Source organism: Branchiostoma lanceolatum, chromosome 5 (genome assembly GCF_035083965.1).
Source record: "Branchiostoma lanceolatum isolate klBraLanc5 chromosome 5, klBraLanc5.hap2, whole genome shotgun sequence".
NCBI classification, from domain to species: Eukaryota; Metazoa; Chordata; class Leptocardii; order Amphioxiformes; family Branchiostomatidae; genus Branchiostoma; species Branchiostoma lanceolatum.
Window position 1 is genome coordinate 23,526,468 of NC_089726.1, and position 27,212 is coordinate 23,553,679.

General features: G+C 43.6%; 1 protein-coding gene across 3 annotated transcripts; it reads left to right on the plus strand.

Moving 5' to 3' along the window:
- LOC136435769 (cytosolic beta-glucosidase-like) lies at positions 1-27,212 on the plus strand. Of its 3 annotated transcripts, XM_066429483.1 has the most exons (17): positions 52-123; positions 1,448-1,534; positions 8,071-8,132; positions 8,685-8,886; positions 12,572-12,666; positions 13,892-14,028; positions 14,823-14,890; positions 15,135-15,205; positions 15,711-15,818; positions 17,682-17,894; positions 18,751-18,942; positions 19,569-19,835; positions 20,055-20,274; positions 23,766-23,960; positions 24,542-24,686; positions 25,265-25,408; positions 26,329-27,212. In XM_066429483.1, the coding sequence occupies exons 2-17, from the start codon at positions 1,519-1,521 to the stop codon at positions 26,450-26,452; spliced, it is 2,259 nt and encodes a 752-aa protein (XP_066285580.1). In that variant the 5' UTR covers positions 52-123; positions 1,448-1,518; the 3' UTR covers positions 26,453-27,212. The 3 variants fall into 3 exon arrangements, with proteins under 3 accessions (XP_066285577.1, XP_066285580.1, XP_066285579.1); XM_066429480.1 differs by lacking the exon at positions 1,448-1,534 and having other exon boundaries at positions 1-123; XM_066429482.1 differs by lacking the exons at positions 52-123; positions 1,448-1,534 and adding an exon at positions 6,378-6,546 and having other exon boundaries at positions 8,075-8,132.

Consider the following 27,212-nt stretch of genomic DNA (forward strand, 5'->3'; position numbering starts at 1 on the left):
ACACTTATAGATCTGTATATATATCGTGTTCGGCAGACTAAGTTGCACAGCTCGGGACAGAGACAGCCAGGAGACGGTCGGGAGCAGACCAGGAGAAGACGACACAGCAGTCCCCAGTCAAAGGTTTGTGCTACTCATTTACGTATTCGGGAAAACGTATTGCTCCCTGAACGAAGCCCAACCAGTGGACATCTTTATCTCTCATCTGCTTAGAATTTAGATACCTAATTTATTCGTAATTCCAACAAAAAGAACCGCATACTCATTCCCACGACTTTCCCCTCTATCGATGCCGAACGATAATGAGTACACGCCAATGTGCGGTTAACTGGCGACTAGTTACAGTCGTGCCCCCGAATGGCTAATTCATATCGTACATCCCAAACCGGTGTTTATATCAACACAGAAAAACACAGAAAACGATGTAACGTAGCGACCGATGATGTTTACATGAATAGGAGCTGCTTTTGAACAACTTCGTCCAGACCAACTTTCTATGGCTCTAGAGTCTAACATTTTAAATATAAAGTTTGCGCAGACCTCATATGATAACGTGGTAAGTATCTCATGCACTCCCCAATGAATTATCCGCATGAGAAATGATCTGAAGAACCAGTAAAGTATGATATGATCCCTAGTCAATTTCTGTCTTGATAAAACTTTGTGGATAGAAGAAGAAACTCAAAGTGCCCATAAGCTAGCAGAACCAGGGAAGTCCCTGTTTTCTTAAAGCCCCCGTCACAAATCAAGAATTTAGCTCGGCCGACTTGTCGGCGAGCTCCAAATGGGGATTTTCGGTCGAAGTACGACCGACGTCCTGGAGATTCCGCGGGCGATTTTTCGGAGCTCGGCCGACGTTCGCGGGTTACTGGAAGCTGCGCTTAGATTCAGCGAGGCCTCGGCGACGATTTTTGAAAATGAACAGCTCGTCAACAGGTTGCCCGTAGCTCGCCCGAGCACCGCCCAGCGCTCGGCCAATATTCGGGGGGGCATCCGAGGATTTTAGACCCGATTTTTGGTCGGTCGGAGGTCGCCCGAACTCTTCGGCCTCGTGCGAGCCTCGCACGGGCTTTGTACAATAATCGGACGACCATCGTCAGTGTTCCGGCCGACTCATGAAAAGTAAGTCGTGCTTCGGGCGAGCGTTGTACTGGTGTCGATGGGCGCTTGGACGGGCTCTGGGTGAATTCCTTCTTGTTTATAAATAAAAGGTAACGCCAGTTTGGTTTATAACATAAGATGATGAATAATACTGTGATATCAACTAATACTAATATCAACTTGTCAAAGAATGCTGCCAAACTTTTCTAACGAAAGACAATTCGATTGCAAAGTTAAATTTTCATTGAAAAAAGATTATTATAAATAGAATGTGGACGCCGAAGACAATACTTCCTTTTGTTGGATTGGTCTATAACAAAATTCCTGTCTATGTTATTATTTTCAGTGTGCCCGTCCGTCCACTTCACTCATGACCTACAGATTTGCCACAACTCAGAAAGTACAGTTGGTCCAAATATGAGCTTGTTACCAGGTCAGTTGATTCTGACTTTGTCCGTGTCCAAGAGATGGTACCGTCTTATGTGGGATTTAGGATTAGTAGTGTTCGAATTTGAAATTCGGCGAGCGTCGGGTGGTGTACAAATTCGGCCGACGCTCGCATGAATTGTGACGCCGGCTTAAGGACTAAATTGCGTGTAATGCGACGCTGTGTATGCCGTTGTTTCCATTTTGTCATTACCACGCTCGCTCAACACGCTGCAACACGTGATGTTAGAGATTAGGCTTTTTGACCTGCAGTCGAACTCGAGCTGGTGCACTCTCTTTTCACAAATTTTTGCAAGATAATATTTTAATAATATTTTAAAATATGATACTGTGTTTTTGTTATTGAAATGTCGCTTTCTATACGTTTGTGCGTCTTGTCAGCCCCCCAAATGTTATGATATGCTCGGATATGGCATCGACCGGTCAACCATATGGCATTTCAAATGGCAGCGACCGTTAACCGGAAACGCGCCACGCCTACACGATTCAAGAGATTCCGGTGTCCCAGCGATTTCGCACCCCCCCCCCTGATTTTGCGAAATCACTAGCGATCTTGCACCCCCAGCCAGTGATCTCGCACCCCCTCCTCGAACCACCCTGGGGATTTTGACCCCCTCTCCCAAATATTTGCTCTGTCTGTGCAGCAATTATATTTAAAACTGCATTTTTATATAATAAAGCCATAGTTTAACGTGGTAATCGAGAGTATTACAAGTTGCTGTGTCTAACAGAACTAACATCTATGATCTAAGACTCCGGGACCCCATGCCCTGGACTAATGTAACGCTACTAGTATTTCAGCACAGCGCGATGATGATGACTCTCTGTTATGTTTATTGTTGTCTGAAAATGTTACAAATTTGAAATTGCAAAATTCCTTTTTTTTGCATTTAAAATAGCGTTTAGATACATTCAATTTGATGTGCTGTATTGTCTTTCTTCATCAATAATCAAAGGAACATACCTAGTCAAAAGAACATGAAAGGTAAACAAAAGGTACTTTTTGCATTATATACTCGTAAACGTCATCTTCGTCTCGAAGGACTACCAAGAGACTCGTAAACGTAAAACAATTACTGTATGTTGGTATTATCATACTACAGGAACTGAAATTACAACCAAAACCACGCATGAAGTAACGTTCATTTACTATTATTCACATTCAATTTGTTAAAAAGATAGCATCTGATAGTAGCGACTGTGAATTATGAATGCCGTAACAGAACACATACTATAGTATGGGGCTAACAAATTGATTTGGGGGGGGGGGGGGGGTGGGGGGGGGGGGGTGCTAGGGATTTCGCACCGGGAGGTGTAAATTCAATAGTGATTTCGAACCGGGGAGTTCAAATTCATGGGGGGTGCGAGATCCCTGTGACACCGGCATGGTGAGACCGCTAACTTTATCATCAGTCTAAATCATGTCAGTACCGAGGACAGGGTACCCTTAGCTTGCTTGTGCGGTGCCACAGTGTAAGTCACAAAAACGCCACACACCAACCTTTACCAGTGTTGTCGGTGTGAGGCCAATTATATCACGATAAAGCTCAGCTGTCATGTTACTGTGGAATGTAAAAGTAGATATGTTCTTCTGTTGACAAGTACGAAGCGAGTTGTGGGGATTGAAGGGGTTTTGGCCCATAATCCTCAGGCCATGGGTTCTAATACCCTGATATGCCACCGATGCTGTGCCCTCTGGAAAGGCACTTAACATGACTTGCATCGCTCGACCCATGTGTAACAAGATTGGCAACATAAAAAATATGTTACCATGGCGACGATTAATGTTTTTGTTTTTTAGCCCACATGCAAATAAGGACCTCGTATAAATCATATCAGTTGATCACCATCTCAACCCAAATGACACAAGTTGTCCAATGTATGAAAGTAACAAAAATACATATCGTACCATTTCCTCATAAATTACGTAAATGAGGCCCTCATATGCAAGGTTTGTGTCTAATAGTGGCCACATTTACTTAAATTCCATATGGTACAGGAATGAAATTCCCATCATTTACCACTATGGATTTATAGTATTTTGCCATTAATCATGCAAATGAAGTATTAATTTACATAATTGATATCTATCGATATCTATCTCTATCCACCACTAAAAAATCATGACCATAGCATGTTCAGAACACGAGATTTGAAAAGCGAAAGTTCCCCTGCAGTACCATAGAAAGTCGCTAGGGGGCCCAAAATCCAATCATTTCAAGGTCTTGCACAGACCGACCCACCAACAAAATATGAAGACAAAACATCCAGGCATTCCTGTTATCGTCCCATGAACTTTCACATTCATGTGCAATTTCTAGAATATATATCAATTCGGCTCGCCCCTGAGTCGTCGCCAAAAGGCGGCACCTGAGCTAGGTTTGGGTGGTAAAACGTGTTAAACACAGCTAATAACAACCCACTGCCATTATAGTTTCACAAAAGATATGGGACTACCTTCACCTTCACCCTTCTCTTAATACTGACACGATAATCCAAGGCACGTAAGGTATCAGTCAGTCATAACAGTGCAGCCTTGCGATCGTTTGTAAGGTTCACGCGTCCGTGTCCGTGTCGGTGTTGCATCAGCTGCAGTATCACGATCATTTCTAAACAAATTTGAACAAAGCTTAACGTGATCGTCACACGTGACCATGCCGCACACGAACTCAGCTCACGGGGCACGTCACCTGACATCGCCTCAGTCACGGGAACGCCGCCCGGCCACACGAAGTCTTCAGATGCTTAACCTGGAGGGCTTCTATGTTTACAGAGTAGTTACAATGTGCGTCACAATGTACGTCGCCACGATCTCTATTATAACTCATGTCAGCCTGCCAACAAGTCTAGATTTAAAAAAAGACTGAATAATACTGTTGCCCAAATTTCCCATAAACGACTTTTATCCACAGTAGTAGAATATAGACAGTATTTGTGATATAGCCAAACTTGCGTGTGCTTATCACCTCTGCTTGGTGCATTCCATTTCCACCGTAGATGGTCTCAGAAGGAAATGTTTGCAAAATGTCGACAGCCCCAAGACGTGATATCGACAAGGAGACAGCGTGGGGTGGAAAGAATTTTGATGGACTATGCAATCATGTACGTAAAGAAGTTGTTAAGCATTTCTATATCAACTGTGAGTGTGATATCGTAACGCACAACTACATTTTATGCAATAATCAATCATATAACTTTTATTCATTACACACATTTTACACACATTTCTTCATCAAAAGTACATAGGCAGAGAGAACACAACTGCGTTCCCTCTGAATTGTGTACCATTTGTTACAGATTTCATTAAAATCGTTACCAATGTACAAAGACAAATACAGAGCTGTTAAAAAAATTCACTGCACTACTTCAAGTCAAGTCAAGTCAAACGAAAAACTGAATGTTCAGGACCCGGAAGATAAGTTGTTGTACAGTCTGATGGCGCAATGCAGGAAGGATTGCTGCAGTCTCTTAGTTCTGGCATAGGGAACAGTGAGGCAAACTGGTGGAGAATTACACCTAGAAGCTCCGTGTAAGCTCACAATGGTAGATAGAGCTTGGACTATTCTGCTTATATTTCTGCATTATGTAATTGGTACCCGTGGTGCAAGCGGTAACCCACTCACGCTGCTTGACCACATGGATCAAATTCCATGGATCCGTGGGCCTGAGTTTGATCCTAGGGCTGGCCCCAGCTCGGAGATGTTAGCGATTGCATTCGTCATTTCGGATGGTGACGTAATGCCAGCAGCCCCGTGTATGAGGTATCTTCATGCGTAAGCATCAAGCGTCAAACCTCTGCACGTAAAAGAACCCAACACACTTTATCAAGAAGAGTAGGGACGACCCGGTGTGCGTGGCTAAATACGCGAGCTGTAGCGAAGCCGCATGTCACTAAGAAGCGCAATGCTTTGCCCTCAGTCTGAGGTTCGACCTCTCTTTTGTGGTGACCATGCAGCGGGGAAAGTAAATCATTTTCAAGAGATTGGGAATAAGTTGGTCTTAGCTTCATCCTTACCAGAGACGTCATCAGAGCACTTCCCAAACAGCTGGTTGTCCGATCCTGGCAAAGCAACGACAAGAATTAAAACGTAAAAGAAAATGTCTGTGTATCATGAACCTTTTCGCTTTTGTAATAAATGAGGTCCATACGGGCTCGATCCGCTGTCAAGTGGATCATGGAATAAGCACAAACACAAACTCTATGTCTATGCTGTATGTCCACGTTACTATTGTCGTTATCAAAATCTTAATAATGTTGAATAATAATGTTTTTATGCTCCATGTATCTAATTATCCAAAGTGCAATAGTAGAAGTAATTGTAAAATCAATACAGTTCATTCCAATGATAAAGGACTGCAATTTTGATTGATCAATAAAGTTTGAAGTTTGAACTGGGTTTCGTCTTCCGAAATCCCAAACTCATGTGGGTTGTCCCTAACGTTAGATTGCTATCATTCTTTAGAGTAGACTTAGTACTCAGTACCCAGTACCACAGTGAAGCGATCTCTATCAGGGAAGGGCGGGTTGCTAGTGACCCGCATAGGAAGTTATTCTGGTTCTCAATATAACTAGCTACGGTTAATAGCTCTAGGGACACGGCGTTTTTCTCTTGGTTACCAAACATTTCTTTGTTGAGAGGTCAATCGGCTGCCCATCAGAATCAGCAATGCAACCAATAAGAGACGGGCTCCACTGGAGTCAAGTGTTTGCATTTCTGCGTCTGTGTACTATATTTCTTTGTTTCGATCGAGGTGGGCGTGGCTATGTGTTCGGTCTATTATATGACTGTCACGTGTAGCTTTATAAGGATATATGTATAAATTCATGTTCAGCGGACAAGGTAACGCACTCTGAAACACGGCGAGCCGGGGAGCAAACCCGCGAGAAGACTGCCCAACGGAAACACGCACTACCACGATCCCATCGAGAGTCCAGTGTTGGCGCTATCCTACATTTAGGAAAGCGTTCTATTCCACCGTTCGGATTTTAACCACTAGGTGAAAATTTGTTTATTTCGTCGGCTCTACAATTCACGGGCACCGCTCTTGTGTTCATTTATGTTCCTACTTCTACTTTTTCTGATATTTTTTTTGTTCCAAGCGGCACCGCGCTTTCACGTTTTAGATTCCATGGCGTGGAACAAGGAGGTTTTAAGACCTCCTTGCGTGGAACTAACGTTATACGTTTTTTTTCAGACCTATTTTCATGTTGTACCGTTTTATGCAGTTTGCATACAATATATATTCTTTATATATGGATCACATAATGTTGTGGCGTTCCGTATCTGTATCAGATATAACTAACATTCGACGTAACACATCAGCTTCGCAGGCACGCGGCGCGTTTGCAGCTGGTCATTCTACGTGTAGCTGCAAGCTTTGTTTAAGGTTTTCTAGTGAGGATGCTTCTACAGTACTTGGTGGCATTGAGGTCCACTCTACGATAATTCTAGGAATCTGTGAACACCTCTTGTTCTTAAGGGGCTGTTATTAGATTGTACGTCCACCACTTTATTAGCCATGTCGTACATCATGCGCAGTTTGGATATTTTTCTGTCTTTGAGAGACATCCATTGTGGATTTATTTTCATTTGGGCCTGAACGATGGCAACCCTGTCGTTGTCGTTCGTACAGAATATGGCAGCTTGGTTCTTCATCCTCACCAGTTTATCTGTATCTTTCTTATATGGCACCCTGAAGCACGCCACAGGCCAAAAATTACGCTAAAACAGACCACAGCCATACATTTGGTAACCAACCACTGGCCTACGATACACATCCTAACCAGCATATAATTAGAGATAGCCAGATATAGACTCTTACCGCCACGTGATTTCTACTTGACTTTGAAAGGACAATGGTCCGTGAGGGGTTAGAGAATAAGGAGTGTAATCGATATCATATGTGATGGTGAAATGGGAGGTAGGCAATGCTTTTGAAGTTCAAAAGGTTACAGCAAAAAGGTAACGCTACTTCACCTAAATCCACAGGGTGACATATATCCGGGATTTTAAAAAACGGGGTATTTAGGAGTATATGCTAGATGCAAGATTAGGAATACCGCCAGCATTGCAAACTTTACAGACTAACGTATTCATAAATCTGAATTTTTGGCGCCGCTGTATGTTGCTTTGCCTTCCATCTAACCTTACAAAAATTGCAGGATTGTTAGGTCCCCGCAGGCGTGCCTTCTCCCGTGGCTGTGCCGTTTACAGCGCCGTCACATTTGTCATAGGTTAACGTTGCCGTACGGTTTTGATGTCGTGTGATTTGGTAGCAGGCTGAACCAACCGCCGACAAGGATCTAAGGCAACCCTTTTGGTAACAAAACAACGGAATCTGTTACGACACATGCACAACTATCCCTAGAATATCCTTACTTTGCGGTCTTACGACGATCGTATGACGAATGTGGCCAAACCATCACCTGTCTTACGATGGATGGGCTCTAAATCTACATGTTCAAGACTGCGTATAAAAACGTTGGGTTTTTACAAGTTTTATTTGATTTCCTACATCCAGGTAGCAGTGCACAACCAGCAAAGCAGTGTACTGTCCACGGTCATTCAGCTGGACATCTGAAGGTAGTGAAACATTCAAGCAAATCTGTCAAACAAACTTCTACTTGCTAGTACTCAAGTTCTTTGCCTCTGATAATCTTCCACTTCACTCTGACCATCTCCAACTTCCCTCTGACAAAGATCGTCTCCTCCGTTCATAACTGGACCACAGATTGTTTTTGAATGATGTTTGAATGATGTCGAAAACGTATGAGAACTTTAAACAACGTCTACGTGACTAGCAGAGAAACGTTTCGAAAATTTGTCTCTACTGTAACTTTGTCTCAACTGTCACTTTATCTCATATTCAAACAAACCGCATTGCAGGGGGCATTGGCAACGAGCAGTTTGCATATATTGTATGTAATAATTTGTATGTAAGCAATCGATGTAAAAGCCATGCTCATTCTTTGTACCCTACATTTAGATACTGCGATACGGATGTCAGATGCATACTACATGTATTTGTTCGCGCGCCCTTACCTTGTTTGAATTGTATGTTGACAGCACAGCTTTGATGCTATTAACAATAAGAAAATATGCAAGATTGTGATAGACACTTCATCTCTCCTACAGATGAAGTGGCTTGTTCTACTCGCATTGCTGTTCTGGACGGCCGGACTGTGCTCCGCCACACCGACACCCTGCTGGCTTCAGGGCGCGGACGAGTCGGCCTGTGCGGGGATGATGCTCACACGAGCTACGGCCAGCCCGCAGACGACACCGAGCCCGTACCGCTTATCTGCGGACTACGACAAGGAACACCACAGGTTTAATGGTCAGTGACTATCTCCTTTTCTGCCATCGTCCGAGCACCAGACGACTTAGCTCCCGATCCACTCCCAACCATGCCTGGCTATGTGTAACGTGGGGTGTCCATAGTCCGGTATTAAACTGTTCTAAGTGAATGCGCATGCATATGTCTTTTGTCATCGTACATTTTGCCCTGAACCCACCAAAAACAAGATTAGATCTTGCAACAGGCATATAACTGTGATTAAAGCTACGCGTACATAGTTTTCATTTAAACAGGAGCGTTCCGCACTTTGTTTTATTACGCACAAAAGTCACGGCAGTTTTGGGGTTTGCATTCTAGTGGAACGTTCTAACACAAAAAGGGGGTCCAAACTCCGGTAAGGTGACAAGCAGGTCATTACCGTGCATGTTTAAGCATCCCATGTAAATAGAATTACACTAAAGCCTTGCAATATCATTTTTTATCGCAAATATGTGCCATATTTTGTATTACAGTAATTGTTCAAATATGGTGAGATAGAAATTTCCCTTGTCACGGTGAGATCAATTAACCTGCCGCCGAAAACAAAATGGCGGGACATCGTTTGCGTTGCCTGCGATCGTATGTCTTTACGCTTTCGGCTTCATTGATGGTCTTTTCAACCTTGTCATTCATAGCAGCAATATCTATGGGATTTTTTCAGTCGGTAGGGTTCAATTTTCTGGAATGGTCGGCGCTCTACCGGCGGGTTGACTAATTTAATTGTGTTAGGCACATCTTTTGGCTGCCGTCATACGTCATTGGTAAAGATGGTGGAGCGACAGGATGAACACTGCGGCGTCATTTTAACTCCGATTATCCAACTTTAAAGGCAAAGATGGTATATAGGTTTGTTTTAAGAGGAAGTCTAATGAATGTCCTTCCTATATGTGGTGGTATCTTTTTACATGTTGTATTCTACGATGAACAATTAAAGAGTTTCGAGGGGCATGTTCTCGATGCGTTCGCTCGTCAACCCGCACGGAAGGCGTCAAACTTGTGCAATTTTTGAAATCTTTATCCGTTTGGGGCTTACCAACTTCAACACATACTCCAGCTTCGTGGTGATTTACATGAATGTTTAGTCCGTAACTAGGTGTACTTATCATATGCAGCTACCCATGCATATCTCCGCAACAATGATTTTTAAAACCTTACCGGACTATGGACCTTACCGGACAATGGACACCCCCCGTTACCGTCGAGGTTTATTTGCCAAAGCCAGTTCTCATGAGCAATAAAGAAATGCGTAAGTATGGTCCTAAGTCATGACTCTCCGTAATACAAAACAATGAAATAGGTTTACGCCCAGCGATCTAAACAGAATAAACTCCTGAACAAGTAACAACAAGTCACCTGGAAGCGTCATGCATGACGTACTTCATATGTAATTTGACACCGCGCACCTCATCATGTTTTTCTAGCTTACACAATAACTAGTTTTTTTTAAAGTACCTGACGTTAATCCTTATTTTATATTCAATTTGATTCAAACTATCTATGTCGATTCGAGATTTGAAACTCTTCCTAGTTTTAGAAAGGTTTGATACAACCTAGCGACCCCCCTCACCTCCCTCACCTACGCTACATTTTCGCTCGTCAAAACATTATTGCCATGCGTTGATCACGTGAACCTCACGTGCCGCCCAGTGTTGTTGAGTGACTGTACAACATTATTTTATTTCTGCTGCTATCGGAAACTGCAGTGTTGCTACTGAATTAAAACAAATATTAAATGATTGAAATGATCATAAAAGATTTGCAGTGATAAAAGGATGTTCACTAATGATACTTGGCGCAACGTGATTAAAATATCATGAAATATATGCATAACATTAGAATACTTTTACAGTGACTGTAATTACTAAAACGAACTGACACTAACGATATACCAGATTTCACTCTATTATGTGTTTTGTATCATGTATATGTAAATGATATATGTATATGGATTTATTAGAGCAAACAAATCTTAAATCTGAATTGACACTTTTTGACGACTAAAGCCCCTGTCACATTTGTGCGTATTAGCAATTCCGTGTGAATTCAGTATCAAATTTTGACAATACGCAGTTGTACGCTCAAAATATCAAATATCTTGAGTTATGCGCGGCGCACAAATAGAGTCTGAGTAACGAATTCAGCGTATGAGACACGTATGATTTGCATATGAAGTGCGCAATACTATTACTAGTATCCTTGCAGCGAATAGCTCCGTATCAGGTACGTATATGCTGAGCGTATTCCGGACGCACACAACGTCTGCCGACCGCATGCATGACGCACTTCCGACTAATGCTTATCGAATTATGAGCGTATTTGGTTCCATTGATATTAGTATTTACTTAAACCAAGGAGGTTTTCTTGCTTAAACTGTTATGAGAACACGCCTCCACAACTGACGACAAGTAGGACCTTTCGTATATGTGTAACAGGGACACCAATCTTACTCTTGGAACACTCCATTTAGAGCCATTATTTACCCTGTGAATTTGGTTCCGTTGATATCAGTAGTTACGAAAACTGTTATTTAAAGACGCCTTCACAAGTGACGACAAGTACAACTTTTATGTGTATGCATATATGTAACAGGGACACATTTGTGTGGGGCATTTCAATGATTATTTGAATTAAAAGTTATGTACACTCTGCTGGTTGTGTTTGTTTCCTCTCTGCCATGTTGTCTGCCCTTAACTAAATTGAATACCCGACCCGACCAATGAAATACCAAATCTGGAATGTACCCCGGCTGTTCGTCGAGTACGCTATGTGTACGCTACCCGTACGTTATCTGTGCGTTTGTCATACGTTACTGATACGTACAGTGCGCTGCCCAATCGCAGGACGAACGGCATATTCTTATTCGCTATGCGTCCGCTCATCGCGCGTTGTATCTGCGCTGCAAGTACGCTATGTGACGCTGCTCAGACCTCGTGCCGCAAGAGAAGCGTATTACCGCGTATGAAGCGCGAACACATAGCGCGCTCGTACCGAAGTCGACCGATGAGCTGCGTAACAGCGTTCGCACGAACGTTTTTGGTAGTTTCAAAATTTTCAGGCGTACTAGCCGTACCTTGCGTGTGCCTTGCGTCTGCCTTCGTACCTGAAACTTCCCGGACGATTGAGATACGCATTTGGTTCGTATTGTGCGTATGCCTGCGTATGACAATGATTTTAATACCCAACTCACACGGACATGATATACGCACAAGTGTGACAGGTCATTTGCAACTAGTCGCCAACTAGTTTCCTCCTAGTGAGAGGGGGGCTTAAAAGCATGGTCTCAATTTTGTCAGTGATGGTTTGAACCACTTATCGCTATGAATCACTGCGTGAATCACTCAGCTTTCCTGATCTCCATTAATCGACTGAATCTTATACTCCGGGTTTGTGTATGTTTGTGTTTGTTTGTTTGTTTGTGTGTGTGTCTATTTGTGTGCGTGTGTGTACGTATGTTCGTGTGTGTGTGTGTGTGTGTGTTTGTTTGTTTGTTTGTGCATGTGTGTGTGTGTGTTTGTGCATGTGTGTGTTTGTTTGTGTGTGTGTGTGTGTGTGTGTGTGTGTGTGTGTACTTATATGTGTGGTGTGTGTGTATTTTTAGGTGTTTGTGTGTTCCATTAATACACTTAAATGGAAGGAAACATTATATCTATTGCCACCATTAATTGACCCTGCTGTTGGTCCCCAGTCCGTGTGGCAGGGGACCAGTTCCGGTCCGTCCTTCTGCAGGCCCGGCGACCCGGCAGTACGGAGCCGGTCGGCACCTTCCTCCCGCCGTCACAGGTACGTTATACACCTAACCTGGTCCAGTCTATGGTGGATCGGTTGGTCTCCTTTCTGAGCTATGAAGCTCTTCACCGCTGCGCTCCGTCGAATCTGGTGTGTTACACCGAAGGGCGGTTATACCGACTATATAGGTATGCCAGCACGTCGCCAGAACGTAATCGTATAGGGTCGTGTTCGCGTATTTAAGGTTAATATCTCGTATATAGGTTCATTTAGTTGTGTCTAAAGACATATCTTATGCAACGGATTTTACTCAGCACCGCACCGCCAAAAGCGACTCCTATGTACGTATACGCGTCTGTAGCCCTTGCCGAGTGGCTGTGCGGTTTCCAACTAGATCTGAGAACTGCGACTAGATGTACGTAAAGACGCCGGTCTATTGCAGCAGTATGTGAATATAGTGCTGCCGCGAACCTAAAACCCGGCCGACAACACCCCATGCCATCCTTAACGCGAAATCAAATCCCCGCAAACTTAAATGCATTCACAGTAATAAGACAGTGTACAGGTAGAGACCAATATTTATTGAGTACAGCATGCTGTCTGCCAAAGCGTGATGCCTTTGGTAGGCGTGTGTCTCTTTATGGTGCCGACCCGCGCGCCCCGTGACCCACCCTGGACCTCCCATACGATCGCTATCAATGTGATTGTCAATGGAGACCACCTTCTTTTGTTACTCAAAACAATTCTAGACATATTGGCGGTATTGTGCCTCTACACAGGCAGGTATCGGCTTATTTGTACCGCGTTTGTCGATTTTAGCGGACCTTTTCAGTCAGCGGAACTTGTCGACGATGTTTGAACAAATTTGGTGCAGTTATCCGGCATTGATGCCAATGAGCCGTGCAGATATGCGGAGTCACTAACAATGGAGTGAATGGGAACCGGTTTGGGATTTGGGGATTTGGTGCAGTTAAATGTAGTGTGCGTTAATCCGTTGTGCAATCAAGTGGATTCTTCTGTATACGCATTACGTTCTGTCGACGTGCTAGATATGCCATAGTTGACCCGGGCGGTGGAGAGCTCATACAGCCCCAAAGAGAGTACCCCACCCTCCGATCGGAGAGTACTCACTGATGAGAAAAAGCATAACTTATATATACACAAGCATTGTACATTTCTCCATTGTGTTTTATCTACGCGTAACGCGCCTGAAGGGTTTGTTAATGCCAGTGTATCTTACAACATTTTGTAATTCGACCCCCTCCCCAACCCCATGTAGCATTCCGGTCTCAAACGTATCACGTGCAGTTCTCAGGGCGACACCATCACCAATCGCAGGCCTCTGCGAACTAACGAGGTTAGGCTGACGTGGGAGATGCCAGAGGGGGAGAGGAAGCTGGGCGAGATCTACTTTGTGTAAGTACCGATGTTGGGTCTCTCTGGTGTCTGGGCTCACGCTACGGGGTGGTGACGTGGCAGAAACAAAGGGAAAATGCGGGTTCACACAATTAGTTCGTCATGCAAATACGACTGTTAACAACTGACCACGACTCTAGAATATTAGCCTTTATCACTTCACCCCAATGAATTGTTGTATGAGCCATTTCATGGATTGAACTGCACATGCGCAGGTCAAAGGTGAAGTACCCTTAGATGTAAACAAAAGATGTCTGGACATTGTTATGCTGACCGACCAACAGAGGCCATATATATCTGGACATGTATAAATCATGGTTGAGACGAGAACTGTTTGCAAGCCAGGGACCTTCACCTCTGATCTGCGCATGTGCAGTTGGATTCATGAAATGTCTTATTATTTCTGTTATGTCTGCGTGTTTGTGGTCCTGCAAAAAACAAATATATGGATAATTCATGCAATATTTATCAAATCACTCAAAATCTCCTTGAACGTTAAAAAAAAACAATTGTAGAATTGATATTTTATATCAATAAACTTAAAGGCACCTCGACAAAAGTTTGCAAACAATGTTGGTCATGTTAATCAACAGATACGGTGAAACCACTTTTCACTTCGATGATCCGACAGATAAAAATAGAAGCACTGATGAGGTATTTAAGGGGTTGAAGTCTGCCATCTCTGATTGCCTTACTGAAGCATACTGACTTTTAACATGTGTGTACGTAGTTCAAAAGACTACCACTTCAATACTAGCACCTAACGTTGTCTTTTATTGCTATCTTCGGTAAAGGGCGACGGTTGTGAGACAGTGCAACAGGTACTGGGTGGGCGTCCAGTCCGAGTCAGTGGCGGAGCTCAGTAAGTATTGAACGGGCTTGTCGAAGTGGGGATCCGATCGGTCACAATCATTGCAAACAGGTGCCCATGTGTGTCGTTTACGAGCCGCGTATTTCTTTGCACTTTTTGTACGCAATATATATCTCATCTGTAAAGGTCGTGTAAAAACTGTGTCTGGCATCAATCACAAAGCAATGGAACTTGCAGTTGTAAATGAGGTAAGCGATCGGTGGAAATCAACTATCATGTTTTCTTCTGTTTCCAGCCCGCTTCATTTTCTGGCCTGGATCTGTGCCTGAAGGGTACCTCTGGTCGACTGCTACAGCGTCATACCAGGTATGTATAAAAGTTGACTAAATACATCTTGGCCAATTTTGTAATACATCTAAGCCAATGTTTAATGCATGTCACTGCCAGGAGATCTGTAGGAGAATTATAGTCCTGGAAGGAAATACTTTTAAATATCAAAGAATTTAAAAGAAGAAGGTAACGAGGGTGCCTTAACTTGAGACGCGCCCTAAACTGAGACAGATTTTTACTGAATCAGATCTAGTTAATATCATATGCGTCACCGCTGGTTAGTATAAATAAAGCTACATTCTTGATATTCTTATTCTCCAACATAGGAAATATGATCTCAGTTTCATTTGTATAAACACGCTTAATGTGAAGTATGTGCGTTTTGCAAACTCTGTGGAAGAAAGCAAGCTACATTATTCAGTTGGAATCAGTATTACGGGGAAGCTGGATTTGCTGAAAAATAGCTCTGTACTGCGTTGCCGCTATCTTCTGTCTATCTTTCGCAAACTATCATTTAACCGTTCGCCGCCGTTCTTCCTAGATTGAGGGAGCCTGGAACCGTGCGGGGAAAGGAGAGTCGATGTGGGACCATTATGCACATAGCTTGGGGGCCTATGAAGGAGACGAAGCCACCAAGAGCTACGACTATGTAAGAACTGTCAACATCTATCCGCCACATATATCCGCCACTTTGAAAAACAATGTGCTTGAGAGATGTCTAGTGCAGCACACACACACACACACATACACACACACACACACACACACACACACACACACACACACACATACACGCACACACACACACACACACACATACACGCGTCATGTCGTTTGTCGATTTTCGAAAGGCATTCGACTCAATCCACCGTGGAAAGCTCATGAACATCCTGCAAGCTTACGGAGTGCCTGAGAAACTGGTGACAGCAATAGGAGCAACCTACTCACAGACATGGGCCAAAGTCAGGACTCCAGACGGAGATACTGAGACCTTCCAAATCCTGGCAGGTGTGCTGCAAGGGGACACGCTGGCACCTTTCTTGTTTGTCGTGGCACTTGACTACGCTCCCAGATGTGCCATCGATGGAAGGGAAGAACAACTGGGGTTTACCCTCAAGAGAAGAGCTAGCCGTCGAGTCCCAGCAAGAACAGTGACAGACTTTGACTTTGCAGACGACCTTGCGCTGATCCCCGATACAGCAGAAAGAGCCTGTATCCTCCTAGCAGAGGTGGAACGACACTGTAGAAGGATCGGCCTACAGTTGAATGCCAAAAAGACCAAAGTCATGGCCTACAACACGACCGACGAGAAAGTAACTTCCCTGGATGGTACACAGCTTGAGGTTGTCAAGGACTTCAGATATTTGGGCGGATGGATTGCCTCAACAGCGCATGACATCAGAGTAAGACGAACCCTTGCCTGGAGCACCCTTCACAGCATGAGAAGAGTTTGGGAGTCCAACATGGACAACAAACTCAAGCGAAGACTTTTCGTCTCAACTGTCGAGTGTGTGCTGTTGTATGGCTCGGAGACCTGGACTCTGACGGTACAGGACGAGAGGTCACTCGACGGGATGTGCACCCGGATGCTCCGAAAAGTCCTGAATGTCACCTGGGAGGACCGTATAACAAACTCCGTACTCTACGGCGATCTTCCCAGACTCTCCCAGAAGATAAGGCACCGAAGGATGGCACTGGCTGGACACTGCGTCCGGCATACCGAGCTGACAGCCAGCCAGCTTATCCTCTGGGAGCCAACAGATGGAAGGAGGAAAAGGGGCAGGAGACGCACAACCCTCATTGACAATCTAAAAAGGGATGCTGGGCTCAGTGACATCTCAACAACAGAGCTGAGATCGCTAATGGAAGACCGGACTGAGTGGAGCAGAAGGACTCATTGTCTCCCGAGATGACATCACAGATGTCCTCGTTCAAGAAGAGAGAGACACACACACACGCGCGCGCACGCGCAGTTGAGATATTGAAAGAGCGCATCATACTGGACAACGTTGCATAAGAGATACATGTCTGATTGCATCTTTACAAGTTGACCTTGTGTCACCTTCCTCAGGGCGATTCTTCTTGGTTCTGTTACGCACTACAAATATGTGTCGCTGCTAAAAGATGCGGTCACAAACGTTAAGTATTTACACGTATACTTAGATGGGTAGAACCTGCGGTGTTAACAATGTGGTCCCCAAAGTGAGGCATTTACATCCATCTACCTCTTAAGAATGTGGTCCGCCAAATGTGACTGAATCTACATAACTGAGTCTGTATGGACTACTTTTAAACTACTTTACGCTTGGGTAGCAGAACAGAACAGAACAAAATTGACTCTAGGAAGGTGACAGACGGTTGACGAAACGTCGTGACAGACGGTTGACGAAAATGGTCATGAATAAAACACTTTGTTGTGTTCAAAGAACGTTGTTATCCAGTTGTAATCCCCCTTGTCAGCCTTGTCCTATCGCCCGTGTCCCACACTAATGTTTGAATGTTTTTGCTCCAGTTCGCCCGAGACGTTGAGACCATTGACGAGCTGGGTCTGAACGCCTACCGCTTCTCCATCTCCTGGGCCCGGATCCTCCCAGACGGCACTGTGGCGGGCGGCATCAACCAAGACGGCATCGACTACTACAACAACCTCATCAACGAGCTTCTCATCAACGGCATGACGCCGTACGTCACTCTGTACCACTGGGACGGGCCGCAGGCACTGGATGTAAGTAGAAACATGTAACTAGTGCTGTGTACCTAAACTCATGTTCAGGTTCAGGCCATGATTTAAGTCCTGAGGTCCTCGGACATGTAAAATGGCATATATGTGCTAGGAATCCTTTATTCGGTTACATGTAAAATTGCAGGTTGGTATGAATTCTACATGAAATTTGAAAAATATACATGAAAAAGTATATACAGTCAGTAGTAAACACAAAAGCTCAGTAATGAACATAAAAAATATCAATTTTTTCATAGCGCAAATTTCACGATGTTCGGAAGATTTTAGATTGATTAGAACAAAAAAAAAGGAGATTATAGGGAGAGATAGTTTTCGCAAGTACAGAAATGGTTCCTAACGTTTAGGTTTTTCTAGACCTGAACCTAAACGTTTTTAAAAGTTCAGTTCAGGTCCGATGTTTAGGTACGCAACACTACGTTGAAATAAAATATATTACCCCGGTACATAGGGTAGCTCTGGGACGCACCTCGGGCGCTAGAGGTAGGTAAGGGAACTGTGTGTACCCGGTGCCTTATCAACCATTCATGGTCATATCATATAGTCACAGCATCCCTCTAATATAGTCTGATATCTGATCATGGGTTGTTTGTTCCCAATTCAACCTAATATTCGGGGGAAACGCGTCGACGCTGTTGAAAACATCGTAGTATTGTTATCGTAAGCTGCATTCAGTACAAATTATAGTTATTTGTACGAATTAAATGTAGGTACGAAGTACATGTAAAGATGATATGAGCAATCTTACACAAGATCATTTGTTATTCGGCATTGAACCACGTTGGTGTTTGCGATAGAACTATAAGAAAATTAACGGTTTGTCATGTATTTTGATTTTAAGGCAAAATACGGGATCTGGCTTAGTGATTCTATTGTCGAGGACTACAACGACTACGCCCGCGTGTGCTTCCAAGCCTTCGGAGACCGGGTCAAGCATTGGGTGACTTTCAACGAGCCATGGTCTTTCGTGGTTGCAGGGTACGGGATCGCCGGGGCTCCTCCCGGGGTATGGGACCATGATAGGACTGAAATGGTACGTCAGATGTATACAGCATGTACAGCCGATGGTTTTCTATTACGTCTCCACTTATAACCTTTCCAAATATGCACAATTGACATACGCTCGTATGTTGTGTTTTTTTTTACAGGTGTCATTTACTAATAAGCAAAAATTAATGATAGCGATGTTACCAATTAATCAACGTTGTAACACCCTGACCAATCGACCTCGAGAAAACATTTGTTCAAAGGTTTAATGGCGGTCGGATTATATCATTTATAAAATGCCATAATTGTCAGTCCGAAATCATCCTGCAAGCGGACACCTTCCCACATCCGACTGGCGAGTTTGTGTTACCAGATGTAGTCCTTAAAGGCAAACTCGGAAGCGATTTGTCGGGTCATGGCTGATTCAAATCTGAACTTCAAAGAGGTCGATTGGTCGTGGTGTGTAACCAAGACAGTGGTAAGAATCAGTACCAGAACGACGATCAGTGTTACATTTCTTAAATGTTGGATTCATTTATTCACTATTACACTTTCCTCAGTCTTGAGGATATGCCTTGAATGAATTAGGATGGAGACGTGCAATCGTTCCCAATGGCTGAAAGGTTCAATACGTACGTAGTTACTTACCATCCTGTTCTTGTCCAACGACAGTACAAGGCAGCCCACAACGTCATTCGCGCGCACGCCCGCGCCTGGCACACGTACGATGAGGAGTTCCGGGCCGACCAACAGGGGTCTTTGGGTATCGTCTTCGGGGCCCTGTGGAGTGAACCCAAGGACCCCAACAACCCGCAGGATGTTCTCGGCGCTCATCTCTATCAACAGTTCGTCGTGGGCTGGTATGCAAACCCGATCTTCGGCAACGGCAACTACCCACAGGAGATGATAGACATCATTGCAGCCAGCAGTCAGCAGGAGGTAAGAGTAGCCCCATCACTGCACTTGTACTAAGCTACTTCACTCCATAGTTCTTGAACCCCAGTCCCTACATTTCACTTTAAGGAATCGATTTGCTGATCATTTCTAACCAATGCTTCAAACACGCCATCACTGCAAGCGTATGTGGGGTGGTCTATATTTGGAGCGAACTACACTAGAGTTTGTGACAAACACCTTAATTAAGTTTATCTGTCATAGGGACGGTCTGTGTCTCGTCTCCCTGTCTTCACGGAGGAGGAGATTCTCTACAACCGCGGCACATCTGACTTCGTGGGGCTGAACCAGTACTCGGCTCGCCTCATCTACGCTACTGACGACACTAGCGACGTGGACGAAACTGGCTGGTTCAACTGGATGTCCGTGATGGTCCCTGATCTGAAAGGCTACAAAGAGACCGTTGACCCACGCTGGCCGACAGGTAAGGGACCTAAGAGGCGAGTCCTGTGAAGTCGCAAAATGTATTCAACTATTGTTCCACGAACACATATCTTCGACGAATAAGCAAGGGTTTCTATAAAGAGTGCAGAGAGCGGTGTTTTTTATAGAGTTCTTAAATCTATTATGTTTATAAATGTTACCTCATATATTAACTTGAGTCTATCAATTGACATGTGTGTGTTATGTACAGGGTATAGTAGTTTGCAAGTTAGATAAGAAATGTATGTTACAATCAATGCTTATGTAAGTATAAATGCTGTTGTCAGGAGAGCGTTTGAATTATATGTGCCAAGGGTTAACTTGTCAAAAAAGTAGCTTTGTGTGTATGGACAGTATTACCTTAAGTAGCAGTTTGTTGTTATATCAAGGCAACACAGACCATGTCGTGGTCTGTATAGTATGTGTCCATTACAGTATCTCTTATACTGTCTGGTACATGTCCACGGACGTAAACGTAATCTAGAAGGGTACTATTGTCAGTTGAGCTTGAACTGTCCCGTTACGGATTATAAGGATTTGGGGAGGAAGAGGTCGAAATTGAAATCACCCAGGATAATTGTCAAGATGTCACTTGGACGTTGAGGAATGAAGTTTTGTAGTCTATCGATAATGGCTGCTTAGGGCAAGGTGTGTGGTCTGTAGATGTTCATGCTGTTGAGTGGTCGATAATTTAGTGACTGTGGTAGCTACATGTATGCACTCCAGTCCATCTCCACACCATCCTCGTAAAATTCGACAGGGATCGCGTTGGCAAACAAGCAATTGCCGACAATACAAGAAAGATTCACCCAAACTCGGTACCCATTAAAAGAGAACATTCGGTTCCCCAACGGTTACGACAAGCGGACGATCCAAGCACAACGAGAACAGTACCCTCAGTCTTTAGCATGGGGCTGTACATATACTGATATAGTTCGAGGTAAATCACTGGGCAAAATTGTTGTCCCCTTCGAGCGCAAAGCTCATTTTTCCCAAGTCAGTTATATGTTGCCTTAAGCCGTGTTGAGTTTGAACGGAATGTATCTATTGGGATTTAAACCATATGCAATTACAACACCGTAAACCGAAATATATGTTATTAAAGAAATGGAACGCCTAAAACAGCTACCTGTGCCAAAGGTTACACAACAACGCAGCACAGAAGACCACGATACTTGCATTCATGTCAAGTTCCTGAATATACTCCTAGGCGGAACATCTAGAAGACATGAGAGCTGACAGATCAACACGTCGATGTCTTCTGCTTCGTGGTAACCTTCCTGAATGGCCAACAACAGACTAAACATTTTCTGCCACAAGCAACGGCCTTTAGAACAGACAGACCTGGAACAGGGGGAGGGGTGATGACTGTTACTTAACACAAGACGTCAACCCTACACAGCTCCATATTTCAGGCATCATGACCCGTGCTGTCAATGCCTAATACTGTTGCAAATGCGCCCTTAACAATTCCGTCTGAAACGTTAACGTTGGCAGTGACGATGGCTCTACTGCTATTGACAATATCTCTCTCAAGCCTTCTGTTTTAGTTGGTGTTTTGGAGTGTTAGATTTGTGAGACCTGGCTGTTACTGTTTTATGATATCTTTTTTTCGTGTCTCTGGCTTTAATGTGAAACACCCTGGAGAGGAGTTTAGTCAGGTGTTGCATATTGTGCTCGTGTGCCTCGGGGTTGGTCCTAAAGACGTGCAACGCTAGCGCTCCTGATGGGTCTGTTTTGAAGGCTTTCCTGGTTTTGAGGATATTTATGTCACTATATGCGCAAGAACCTTTTCGTACTCTCATCTACGAAGGACTGTGGTCCACATCCAGCGTAAGTGTGGTATATACAGCGGCATTTTACAAGCAACATAAAGCTTAGTATAATGCCTTCTGTAGTGCCTGCTGCATGCACATAATTCCTTATACGTATCGATCTCCAACGTGTTCATTTTTGTTTTCACATAAATGTTGTGTAAAGAATTCTTGCAACATGCCATGTATATAGTCACATGTGTGCAGTTGAAACATAATGGCGGTGAATTGAGAAACGCCGTGTCCAGTTTTTGTTTTGACTTGTCCCACGCGAACAGTGAATGCGTAACAGTCTTGTGTTTGTTGATATTAGCTCCCTCCAAGCGGGTGATATAGTGCTGCCTGACCCATATAAGGAATGCCGACCATCAATCTTAAGCCCAAGTGACAAACAGGTGTTGTCCTTAGATGTAGGTCGACAAGAGATACTTTATAACGCAATTATAAACAAGCCTATTTCACCACTTAATTAGACCCTGATTACAATGTCATACAACTAGATTTGTTTATCATTACCTCAATAACCTACCTGTCAAAAACAATGCAAATTCATCAAACCCTACCCGAGATATTTGTCTCCAAAGGTAACATGAAAAAAGACCTCTGCAGTTCTAAGCATCTAGCGACTAGGGGATCTAAACTTACATCACTTACCCCCTGCCCCAAGAGCTATACACCACTTAAAAATCATGACTTGCATGAAATTTGACTACAAGCTTTTGGCGGATTAATAAACTTTCCTCATTTATTATGCAAATTATTTCCTTATTTGCATGATAAGTATTCAATAATGTAAAGCATCACCCAAACTATTCACGTGCCATAAATTATGATAATCCATCGATCCCTGCTGGAGTTATTCGTCTCCAAAGGTAACAACAAAAACGACAACTGCAGTTCCAAACAAGCAGATAGGGGGCCTTAATTTACACCACTCACTTGCTGTCCCAGAAGCTATCTATCACCTAAAAATGATGAACCTGACTCCTCCAGAAAATCTAGCCTCATACTTTGAAGCTCCGCTGCAGTACCTTAAATACCCGCTAGGAGGCCCATTATCGAAATTGACCTTCCTCTTTGACACCCCTACCCATCCACTTAATATCATGCACAACCGTCAACAGCTCCTCGAGTTATGTTGGCGACATACAAACTCACGCACACACAACGCCTGCTGCATTACTGTAGGAAAGAGCCAGGTAAATCATTTTCGAACTTTACCTCCGTTACCACAACATCTACACACTTACAAAAAATCATGAAGATCCATCAATGTTTCCGTCTCTTTTTTTGCCTACGTACAAACACAAAAAAAAATGCAAAGTCCGCTACAATATTGTTGAAAAACGCAAAGTGAACAATTTTCGAACTTGACCATCCTTTGCACAACCACTACACACCTACCAAAAATCATAAAGATATGCTCTTGACATACATACAGACCCATCCAACAGATTTCTCAACCGAAAACATAATCTTCTCCGAGTACAAGTACTCGGCGAAGATAACTACAAACATCCCCGACAATGGCGCGTTTTGCAACATAAGGAAGCGTACTTTTGGACCTCCCACTGTTTGCAATATTGCAGAATGGTGAGCTCTACTAGATCTGATGGTTCTGTCAATTATAATGAATGATCACACGGTCATGAATACACCAGATTTCTTCTTCCACCAGGTGAGATGATATTCCTGCGGGTAACACCTTGGGCTGTCCGCCGACAACTGGACTACTTCAGGCGCACGTACCAGTACGACGGGACGTTCTACCTGACGGAGACAGGCATCTCGGAGGCAACGTTTCATCCACCCAAGTTTGACGACGTCTGGAGGCAGTGCTACTACATGTTGTACACAAACGAAGTGGTGAAAGGTTAGTGGTTGACATTATGCTACATAACCACGAGTATGAAGGAGATACAAGAAAGGCTTTAAAAAAAGCTGGTCACACAACCATCAGATAGCACTATAGGTATTTCATCAGTCGAAACGCACATCAAACCTTCCCGGATGTCGCTTAGATTGCAAGGATAGATTCAAATTGCATTTTTAGATACACAGATTTACCTAGTATAGTCCGCCATTGAGCAATAGCGAGGTACATGGTGGGAAAACGTGCCCTCTGCCGATCGCATGGCCTGCCTGCAGATAGGAGGAAGGAAGGAAGGAATGAAAGCTGAGATCGGGCAGTATACCGACCAATCTTGTGATTGCATGGAAAGAAACGGCAGAGGGAAGGGTGGAACGGAAGTAGAAAGTTTCGATGAAAACAACTTTGGCAGATCAAGTTCGGAAGCTTAGATTTGATCAATCATTTCTCCGTTGTTACTTTGTCGACTATATCGAATGCTGTTTATGTTTAATTGGAAAGCCAGTTTATTACCTTAACAATGACGTCAAATTCGCAAACAAGCTACAGAAACATGCCACTGATGCATTCCCTTCTCCAAACAGCTATCGAACTGGACGGGATCGACCATCAAGGATTCTTCGCCTGGACGCTGATGGACAATGTGGAATGGGCTTCTGGGATACATGAGCATTTTGGACTGTTCTACACCAACTTCACCGATCCAAAACGCACTCGGACTCCGAAGGCGTGAGACATAAAATCTTAAAAAAATTGACTAATTAAATAAGCTTCATTTTAGACTGAATAACCTCAAAGCATTCGTTTGTCTTGGATAGTCACATGATTTTTTTACCTTCGCCGACAAGGTTATGATTTCGGTAGCGTTTGTATGTATGTGGTTTAGCAGCATAGCTCAAGAAGCTATAAGTGAATTGTAGTAAAACTTGGTAGGTGGTTAGGCCAATGTCCCGCCAAAGCAATGATTAGACTTTGGGCCCCCTGGCGGCTTTCTTTACTACTGCATCAGATCCGGTTTTGATACCTCGTGTTCTATGCACGTTATGGTCACGATTTTTGGCTGGTAAAGGATAGAAGCTCCTGTGCTCGGGAACAATTGGCATTAGTTTGGGACCTCTCGTGCCTTTCTTTGGAACTGCAGGGGGCGTTTCAGTTGCAGACCATGAAACAGAATAAGTTGAGAGTGGATGGATGAATTTTTATGATTTTTGGCGTAGGTAACTTTGATGCGATTGAGATAATTTGTATTCAGTTATTTCCCTCTGGAACCATCATTGTATTAACGCATTTTTAATGTTTCTGTCCAGCTCCGTGGGAACGTACCGGGAGATCACGACTAACAACGGCTTCCCTCACGGCGCCGCCCACACGGAGACCGCCCAGGACCTGTGGGAGTGGTGCCTGACCCACGAGCCTTATGAGGGGGCGAGGTCTCAGGCGGCTGCCCACAGGTAAAGCTTCTTGTTATATTATGAAGAATTAAACTGTTCTCCTACACACACACAAAATTAAAAAAAAAAGGTAATTACCGGAATTTTCGACTGGTTCTCCTGGTCTTCCTCAGCTTTCTGACTTATTGCTTTGGACACCTGAGTTTTATTTACTTATGACGTCATCAATGGGTCAAATGGTTGTTGGAAGTCAATATCGCCCCCTCCCCAGTTCCGGTTGAGTCTTGGCTGGTGTGCCCTGATGTAGATTGCCTCCCTTACTCCTCTCAAAAAGTAGTCATGTTCGGTATCCTCTAACAAAACTGTGTGACACGGTGACGCGGCAGTCTGTTCTGTTGTTACGATCCAAGGGGTATCATATCGTTCTCTTCTAATTTGCCATGAATTTTGACGTATATGGTCTGGATAAAATTTAAAATAAGAATTTTAAGACCACCAGCATATTATGATGCTGTCGGTAAATACTGCTGTAGAGACAGGTAGTAAGTATTAAGCAGTTGCCAAGTTTTCAACGCAAGCGTCATTTTGACGATGATGTCTGATGTGCAAAGTTATAAGATTTTCCTCGGGTTTATATATAAGTAAGTTTATTTGTAAGTTCTTGCCTGAGGGCTAATTTCAACATGATACAATGTATATGAAACAATGTACATGAAACTGCATATAAAAATGATACAGACAGTGCAAGTTTAAGTTAACATGGTGACAACTGATTCAAGTGACTATTCTAAAACTGCTACGGAACATAATCTAAGCTTTTATTCCCTATAATCTATCAATTAGAAACGGTGAGGCAGCAACATATAGTAATCAATAAATTCACTTGCAACTGACTTTTGTACAAGTGATTTGTTTGTTTGTTTGTTTGTTTGTGTGTGTGTTTGTGTTGTTATAAGTTTTGGTACGTGTTTTCACTGCAGAACCACGGCTGACCCAACAGTCGACTACTTCCTGCCAGGGGTCCGTGTCGGAGCTGCGTACCGTGACAAGATCTTCAAAAACAACAACAACAACAACAACAACAACAATAACGACAACGTGTGAGCAGCAAACCGAAGACCACCCCAGCACGGCCAACACGTCTGACATCCATTCCTGATTAACCAAAATAATTCTGGTGTGCGCTACTGTGTGCGTTCTCACTTCTGTACTTCTGCATCAGACTATAAACGTTGAATCATAAACCATATCATAACATTATATAATCGTCAACCATATAGGATATCTAAATGTCTCATTAAAGACAGTGTAACATCTGCAGCTAGAGCACATCTCATGACCCAGATATCTATTGAAATATTTCAAACGATTCGTCTTACATACTAACACATGTTCCTCCGAACTTTCTCGGAGTCTTTCCGTTCCTTTGCCGCTGTGTATCATGGCTTCTCTGAGAAAAGGGTGATTTTGCTTATACGGTTACGAGTTACTGAGTATGACGACAGCTGTATGCCATCAAGGCAAATATGTTCCCCGTTTCAACTGCAATATACCAAACTAACAAGTCAAGTACCAGCAGTGACTGCGGGCAGTGTGTAGGTAACTGTGACCATACCATCCCTCACCATTCCCAGTGTGTAACTGTGACCATGCCATACCTCACCATTCCCAGTGTGTAACTGTGACCATGCCATACCTCACCATTCCCAGTGTGTAACTGTGACCATGCCATACCTCACCATTCCCAGTGTGTAACTGTGACCATGCCATACCTCACCATTCCCAGATGCTTATTATCATTGGCAAACCTCTTCTCAGCTTTGCATGAAAAGAGAAATAAACAGATATGCAACTAAAAATGAAA